Here is a 9,457-nt window from a genome sequence, read left to right on the forward strand (position 1 = left end):
CCAGGAGTTCAGGATTAGCTCAGCGTGAGTCCAGCAGCCTGCCAGGCAGACGCACACAGAGTGCCTCTGAGTGATGCTCACACATGGGTTTACCACTGACACTCAAAACAACATGCCACACCACATCAGCCTCAATCACTATTCTCTCCACTCCTCAGAAGCCTACATTTATCAGCTAGAAGGAAAAAGAAATCCGTAGAAGAGATATTTTAAAAGGATAGTTCACGGCAGGAAGACAGGATTTCTATCAACGCCTGAAACCCATATGATTTTTCTTTTTCTATGAAACACAAAAGAAGTTTAGAGTTATTTAGTTTAGAATTTTCAAGCTGTTCTTTTTCACACAACACTTGAAGCACCTGCAGCTTTCAAACACCAAAATGAACAAAAAATGGGCAATACCAAGAAAGTATAGTTATAGACTTGTACTGCACTGTATTCCCAGTCTTCTAAAGTCTAGCTTGAACAGATCATAATTGAATCCATTTTTGATTTCCACCTATTCAAGTAGAATCTGCATACTAACAGATGAGCAACATTTGGAGAAGGAGAAACCCCATTACTTGCTTGTGTCAGTTTGCTACAGTCATGTCCAAAAATATCAGCGCCTTTGGTAAATATGATCAAAAAAGGCTGTGAAAATTAATCTGCATTGTTAATCCTTTTGAACTTTTATAAAAAAAAAAAAAAAAAAATCTAACCTTTCATTGAATAATAAGAATTTAAAATGGGGGGGAATATCATTATGAAATAAATGTTTCTCTCAAATACACGTTGAACAAAATTATTGGCGCCCCTAGAAATTCTTATGTGTAAAATATCTCTGAAGTATATTCCCATTCATATTCACAATTTTGAGCACTCCAGGGTGATTATGAACATGAAATTATCCAGCCATGGCTTCCCGTTTCACAGAAATATAAATAGTAGGGAAAACAAAGCCCAAATTCCCTTAATCATCCATCACAATGAGAAAAAACAAAGAATATATTTCTGATGTGCAGCAAAAGATAATTGAGCTTCACAAATTAGTGAAGTGGCTTTAAGAAAAGAGCTAGAGCAGAGAAAATTCCCATTTCCACCATCAGGGCAATAATTAAGAATTTCCAATCAACAGAAAATGTTAAGTGAAGTGAGTGAAGTGAAGTGACATACGGCCAAGTATGGTGACCCATACTCGGAATTCGTGCTCTGCATTTATCCCATCCAACGTGCACACACACACAGCAGTGAACACACACACACCGTGAACACACACCCGGAGCAGTGGGCAGCCATTTATGCTGCGGCGCCCGGGGAGCAGTTGGGGGTTCGGTGCCTTGCTCAAGGGCATCTCAGTCGTGGTATTGAGGGTGGAGAGAGTGCTGGACATTCACTCCCCCCACTTACAATCCCTGCCGGCCCGAGACTCGAACCCGCAACCTTTGGACTACGAGTCCGACTCTCTAACCATTTGGCCACGACTTCCCCAAAGAAACTGCCTGAAAGAGGACGTGTGTCTATATCGTCCTAATGCACGGTGAGAAGGAGAGTTTGAGTGGCTAAAGAGTCTCCAAGGACCACAGCTGGAGAATAGCAGAAAATAGTTGAGTCTCGGGGTCAGAAAACCTTAAAAAATAAAAAAGTCAAACAGCACCTACATCACCACATGTTGTTTGAGAGGGTTTCAAGAACAATTATCCTAGCTCATCCAAAAACAAAGTCCAGCATATTCAGTTATCAGACACGACTGGAACCTCAAATGGGACTGGCTTCTATGGTCAGATGAAACTAAAAAATTATCTTTTTAGCAGCAAACAATCAAGATGGGTTTGGTGAAAACAGGGATAAAAAGTACCCCATGTGTACAATGAAATATACTGCTGTATTTTTGATGTTGTGGGCCTATATTTCTGCTGGAGGTCCTGGACATCTTGTTTCGATGCATGGCATCATGGGTTCTATCAAATACCAACAGATAAAAAAAATCAAGTGACTGACTCTGTTAGAAATCTTATAATGGGCCATGATTGGATCTTCCAACCATACAATAATCCAAACACAAACCTCAAAAACAACACAAAAATGCGTCACTGAGCACAAAACCAAGCTTCTGCTGGCCATTCCAGTCCTCTGACCTGAACCCTGTAGAAAATGAGTGAGGTGAACTGAAGAGAAGAAGCACCATCATGGAGCTGGGAATCTGAAGGATCTGGAGTGATTCTGGATGAAAGAATGGTCTCTGATCTCTTGTCAGGTGTTCTCTAACCTCATCAGGGATTATAGGAGATTTTAGAGCTGTTAAACTGGCAAATGGAGGTTTCAAAAAGTATTGAATAAAAGGGTGCCGTTAATTGTGGCCAATGTGTATTTGAGAAAAACATTTATTTCATAATGATATTTCCCCCCATTTTAAATTCTTATATCCAATGAAAGGTTAGATTTTTTTGAATTGTTTAAATAAAAAAATAAAAAGGATTAACAATGCAGATTAATTTTCACAGCCTTCTTTGATCATATTTACCAAGGGTGCCGATATTTTTGGCCATGACTGTATGTTTGAATGATAAGAGATATGGTTTTAAAAACTCTGTAATGTAGCACATACGAACCACTTTCATAATATTTTTGACATCCCTCCTTAAAATAAAAGGAACAGTTCATCCAAATATGAAAATTCTGTGACTATACTGCCTCACCCTCATGTTGTTCAAAACCTGTAAGACTTAGAAAAACCAAAAAGGTCAGAAGGGCGTCATAAAACTAATTAATATGAATTGAGCAGTTTAAACGAAGCCTTTTGAAGGGATTCGACTGCATAATAGATAGATTTAATGTAGGCTTTTATTTACACCTAAACAATGATAAACAAGGCACTTATGACCTTTTTGGATCTTATTTCGGTTACCAGGGCTTTCAGTGTGGAGGGATAGAAACCTTGAACAAGAATTCTTAAAAAAGATCTTATGGTTTTGGAACCACATGAGGGTGAGTAAATGATGACAATTTTAATTTTGGGGTGAATTATCCCTTTAAATGTAGATATTCCGCAAAGTAAAGTATTGTGTTACATAAAAATACATAATATTCAAATAACATGAGAGTGAGTAAAGATGGCGGCAGAACTTTTTCTTTTAAGGAGAACAAACGTTAAGTTTATCTACATCCGGGACCCACTAGGGGGCCTCAACAAACTTGCAAAGGAGCCACAAAGATGACTTAAAATCATTGAAAAGCAAGAGAAAACCAGCTTTAAAATAACAAATAATAATAAAAAAATCCGGATATATATCCTAAACCTTTCAAATTCAGAAATGTAAAACTTGAAATTGTACTACCAAATTTTAGACTTCTAAACCAAGGCCAGGAAGAACAAAAATTTAATAGGTCTTATATCCTGTGAATGAGGCAATCAAGTCTTATTTCAGCATCCTGCTCTGGATCATATAAATGTGATTATAACTAAACGCTAAATGCCAATTCTTAAGTCCTTTCTGACCTTGAATTGGTGAAATATCACACCAGTCACGCAGTGAATTAAAGCGCGCACAGACCATGAACAGCCCAGTTTCATTAGCAAAGGATAATTCCACTCTCAATAGTCACTCGCCTCTCATTCTAAATATCATTGGTTTGGCATGACCTATACTGTAGCTGTGAATTAAACAATGTCCGGGGGCCCCGGTGCCGCCTCCTTATCAGCACTCTCCATCCCTTTACTGAGCTTTCTGCTAGTAAACAGGGCATCTGTATAGCCTCACCTGCTCAATTCAAATACCAAACCCTTTTCCTCATTTCTGCATCTCTTCCCAGGGTTTTGGTGTGACAGCCTTTTGCACACTGCAGGTCTTGTTTTGACTTCCTGTGACAAAGCACTGAAACATGCTTTCAGCCCCTTTCTTTTGTCAAGATTTACAGAAAGAACTCTTAGACTGAGGCCACAGGGGTGGGGGGAAGGAAAAGTCAGTCTTTGTAGGGTGACCTTAAAACCTATCATCATCATGGCTCTGAAACCGGAGCGGGTCGTTTTTACAGTAACAGCTTAAATACTGGATCATTTGCTTGATATGCGAGGAATTTTTCAATTAAAGTTATTATCACTCAATCAGTGCACAAAATAGTATTAAAAACCTAAATGAGGGACGTTTTTTTCTAAACTTTATTTTTCGCTTTATTCAGGCATACATCACAAGCAAAAGCTATAAATTATGCATTCACTGAAGCCTTCAGTTTGAACTTCATATGCATAGGTTGGCTTCACCTTCTTTTGAGTATGTGCGCATAAGGTTTTTTATTTTATTTTTCTCTTTCTGAGAAAGCACTTTCATTTGTGGACTTTTCTCTCACAACCTGGAGAGTCACACAAGTGATGTGTTTATGCTTAAAGCATTGCTTACTATGGAAGTGCGTTTCCACCTCACAGTGAAACATTTAAAAAGTAATTGTGATTTAAAGCCATAGTGTAAAATACAGGCTCAGTTATGAGAAATAAAGCACTCTGAGCTACATTGTGACTTGAAATACCTTTTAAAAGTTTTTATTTGAAAGAAAGAAATACATAATTTTATTCAGCATATAAATACTATAAATATAAAAAGAGACTATAAATAAATTTACATAAAAATAAAATAAAATATTAAATACATAAAATGATTTTTTTACTTTTTTCATCAAAGAATCGTGAAAAGTAGGTGTCATGGTATAAATTAAGCTGCACAATTGTTTTTAACATTGATAATAAGAAGAAGAATGTCTGTAATAAGAACGTTAGTGTTTCTTGAGCACCACATCAGCCTATTTGCATCATTTCTGAGGAATCATGTGACACTGAAGGTTGCTGAAAATCCAGCTTTGACTTTACAGGAATAAATAACACTTTAAATACATTAATAATATTTCACAATCATACTGTTTTCACTGTATTTGTACTCAAATAATTGCAGCCTTGTTGAGCATATACTTCAGACATTAGTCCTTAGACATGTACAACATCTTTTCAGAGATATTGATGTAATTATATTATGATATATATGATATAATGAATGGCTTCTGTTCTTAGAGTATCCGTGATTGAATTACATTAAGCTTTCAGGACAACAGTGGTATACGTCAACAGGTCTGAGGACACTCTCTGTTCATTGTGCATTATTACGGCAAAGAGTAACGAGTGCATAAACTTGTAATACATAACTGTTTCTTTACAGTGACATGCATAGACAAAATGCTTTTGATTCACACATCCTGCTTTGTACTGGCCTACTCAAAACAGAAAAGAGAAAAACATGTATTCCAAACCCCCATGCAGTAATTTAACAACCCAATCCATGCAATTCCAACTCAATCTTTCCTCCTCTCACCAAGTGCTTTGCTGATTGGCAGCTTCGCAAAAGGCACCCTATAATGAAGACCTGAAGGAAGACTCCAACATAAACCAATCATTTTAACACAAGAAATTAGCATGCATGACATTTGCATACTGAAAGACAATCATAGGTGGCAGTGAAATGAGCTCTGTGAATACTAAGCAAGATTCTGATTCCCTAGATGTCATGCTCCATAAGCATGCATCCACACTTCCCTCCAGCCCAAGCAAACAGGACACACGCTCACATACACAAACTGACAATTACAGGGGAACAAAGAAACCAAGCAAATTTACAGAAGAGAAAGACAGCCTTGACACAATCTTCAAGACAACAGCAGCCTTCATTTCTTTCCTCACTTTCCCACTAAAAAAGAAATACAGTAAAAGGAATCAATCAATCAGAGCTTCTGCTGTCTATGACAGATAATAGACGCAAACTACTCACCTGTGGGCAGAGAGAAAAGAGGAGCTCCTATAGTTTAGGAAATATTCCTGCACTTATGAAATAAATATTTAGTATCTTTCCTTTTAAGTTACCACTAAAGTTACCTAAAGGGGGCAGTCGTGGCCTAATGGATAGAGAGTTGGACTTGTAACCCGAGGGTCGTGGGTTCGAGTCTCAGGTCCGGCAACCACGACTGAGGTGAGACCCTTGAGCAAGGCACCGAACCCCTCAACTGCTCCCCGGGCGCCGCATTGATGGCTGCCCGCTGCTCCAGGTGTACCTGGATGGGTTAAATGCAGAGAACGTCCCTTTCCCCCTTTCCCTTGTGGGGAAGTCGTGGCCTAATGGTTAGAGAGTCGGACTCGTAATCGAAAGGTTGCGAGTTCGAGCCCCCGGCCGGCAGGAATTGCAGGTGGGGGGAGGGAATGTCCAGCGCTCTCTCCACCCTCAATACCACGACTGAGGTGCCCTTGAGCGAACCCCCAATTGCTCCCCGGGCGCTGCAGCATGGCTGCCCACTGCTCCGGGTGTGTGTGTGTGTGTGTGTGTGTGTGTGTGCGCATTTGTTCACTACTCACTGCTGTGTGTGTGCACTTGGATGGGTTAAACGCAGAGCACCAATTTCGAGTATGGGTCACCATACTTGACAATACGTCACGACTTTTAAACTTTAAAGCTACTAAAAATGAACAATATATTGTGGAAACCTGAACTGCCATGAAATGTCATGAATAGAATAGAATAGAATAGAATAGAGACATGGCTAGAGTGCTAGAGATGCCAGTGTATCAATACCAGAAATGTTAAATACAGGCCTAGCTATTCAAGGTTACAGTTGATCATAAATCAGAGAATATGAAACTGCACAGCTCACAGGTTCTGCTTTAATCTTTCTACTTAGTTCATTCATTGTCTGTACATCATCTTAACCTTCATTAATGTCTAGCTGAAAGTTATTTATTGTAGGCTATTCTGTTGTATTTTACATTGCAATTTTTATTAGTACTAGCACCTTATTTGTATTTAATTATTTTTTATTTGCTGTCACTTTGTGTGTGTGTGTGTGTGTGTGTGTGTGTGTTGATGCTTTGCCAGTATTCATGCATAAAGTCATTTGAAAGCTGATGAAAACAAGAAGAAATTGATGTTCTGCTAAACACACACACAACATTATAACGTACTTGTACTACTAAATGAATCAAAGTATACACTTAGCACTTCTCAAAGATCAAAGGCAATGCACATGCGAAGATATATTTTAGCTCAAGGTTTCATACTGCTCCGACACAATATGAAATACGATTAGAACTGCATTGCCATATTCCTCATACAAAATGCAAAGCACGTGGTGACAATGTCTCATATAAGTGAACTTCACATGTTAGCATAAAACATTTTTCAGTGTCTGAAAACAGCATGAAACCCTAATATAACGTTCAGGAAGCTCGTGGACCTCTCCATTCACAAAATCAGTTCAATCAGAAGCAGAATCAGAATGAAACCCTAAACCCTGAAACCCTACAGCATGAAACCCTAATATAACGTCAGGAAGCGCGTGGACCTCTCCATTCACAAAATCAGTATGTAACATTTACATGTAGGCAAACACACCCACCCTAGTCGCATCTACAGCTGTAAACACAAACGCTACAACCACGTCTGAAGCCGACTGCAATGTGATCAAGTTCACGGTCAATCGCGCTGACCAAGTGACCCAAAACCGCGAGGTTCCCGGAGAGAAATCACACACTTACCGACAATAACGAGCAGGAGTATTCCGAGTGAGTGTGTAGCCTGGCGGCGCCGTCCGGAAGCCATTTAATCACATTGAAATTTAGACGAGATGCAAAAGAAGAAGGTGAAGCAAGAGCGAAGACAAGGATGGGAAAGCAGTAAATCAGTTCCTCTCGATCCAAACTACAGCCAGTGGCTCCAGCATACTTGCGCCATTTTACACATCTTTCAAGGAATGTGTCAGCAGCAGCATCTTGTGCTCTCTCCTCCTCGCGACGAGCACACGAGCTCATCCACCTTTCTGAGCTCACACACCCCACCTCTCTCTCTCTCTCTCTCTCTCTCTCTCTCTCTCTCTCTCTCTCTCTCTCTCTCTCTCTCTCTCTCTCTCTCTCTCCCTTAATAGAACAAAAGACACGGTCTCTAAACAGATAGCTAGAAGAAGGTAGCCTGTAGTGTGCAGGGCATAAAAATGATCTTTTATAAAATACTTATATTTTATAATATAAAGGCCACAGCTGAACAAAGACTGTCAGGCACGAACTAATACACGTAGAAAAAGGAAATAGTGATGGAATGAAGTACAGTTAATCCTCAGATGATGATGATGATGATAATAATAATAATAATTATAATAATAGCCAAATAAAAATAACTGGAGTTAGTGGAATGTTTAATAACATGTTGCATAAACAAAGAAAAATGCATAAACGTTTACTAAATCATTTATTTTTTTAAAGAAAGATTAAGAAAATAATTATCCTTCCAGATGTTTAAAAAGATAATTCAGAAACTATTTGTTGGCAATAATATTTAGATGTATTTAAAACTTGAAATTTCAGGCATAGGGCAACTGCAATGAAAGAGTGCCATCTATTGACTGTTCAGCATACGATGAACAATGTTGCTTGACGTAGGCCTACACATGGATTGCCCAATCTTTTCATATATAGCCCCTCAGCCCCATCAGTTAGGTTCAAGCACCCCTTCAATTATACCAAATATTATTAGTCATTTTATTCATGAAACAAATAAAAACAGATGAAAAGTTTCTGTGTGATAGTAAACCTTACAACTCTCAAGAACCTGTTTCCTTTACTGACATTTAGATACATTTTCTTGTAAAAGTGACTTTGGTGATTTTAAAATTAAATACTATATTTCATAGGGTCTATCCATGTGAAGACGCATAATTATTAACAGAAAATACACGCAGTACACATTTGAAGCAGTGGGACATAAAAGAATGAGACAAAATCTTTTTTATTATTAAGATGTTTATTTACATAGTACAAGTTTGCAGAGACTTTGCTGCTGCAAATCTCACAGAGACAGTGACAGAGGAAGAACATAAACATTATAATATCATATTGTCCTCCACTGCATCCATCCTTCATCAAACTCTACCCTTCACAGCTCACGTACATGATATAATTGAGTACCAACATTTGATCAGTCATCAGATATAATTTCACTGCATCAGTTATTCATAGGGCACATTTGTTCCAGTTAAAAAGATTAGATCCAATCTAAGTGAGTAAATTGACTCTTTCGTATACATTCCGACTATGAAAATCTGATGCCACAGCACGGAAAATAAGATCTACAGATCATAGCGCTGTACAGTATAACATTTCTATTGGGGGGGGTCAAACAATATTGCCCAATCTCAGAAATAGAAACTGAATGGTCAATGAAAGCTCCTTCACATGTGTCTTAAAACCTTTACAATCTTTAGATTTGATTTTACAAAGAAGGCCATGAGAGCATACAAACAAATAACAGACGGACACATGCTGTAATCTTACTGGGTTAGTGTAGTTTTGTGTGTGCTGAGACTGATGTTGTGTCTCTCACAATTAACCGATAGACGTCAGAGACCATACTGTTGCTGGTGTTACACAAATGTGTCCACAGTAAATGTGCTGAGAATC

General features: G+C 38.4%; 1 protein-coding gene across 1 annotated transcript in view; it reads right to left on the reverse strand.

Moving 5' to 3' along the window:
- The window catches only part of LOC306883137 (immunoglobulin superfamily DCC subclass member 3-like), a gene marked incomplete at both ends in the record, with an annotated part of 76,614 nt that extends 69,007 nt beyond the window's left edge, over positions 1 to 7,607 (reverse strand). The window contains one exon of the mRNA XM_079438245.1: positions 7,544 to 7,607. Within this exon, the coding sequence (XP_079294371.1) occupies positions 7,544 to 7,607 (64 nt within the window). The remainder of the gene's footprint in view (positions 1 to 7,543) is intronic.
- Positions 7,608 to 9,457: the final 1,850 nt, after the last annotated feature.

The sequence above is a fragment of the Barbus barbus genome (assembly GCF_936440315.1).
Source record: "Barbus barbus genome assembly, chromosome: 1".
NCBI classification, from domain to species: Eukaryota; Metazoa; Chordata; class Actinopteri; order Cypriniformes; family Cyprinidae; genus Barbus; species Barbus barbus.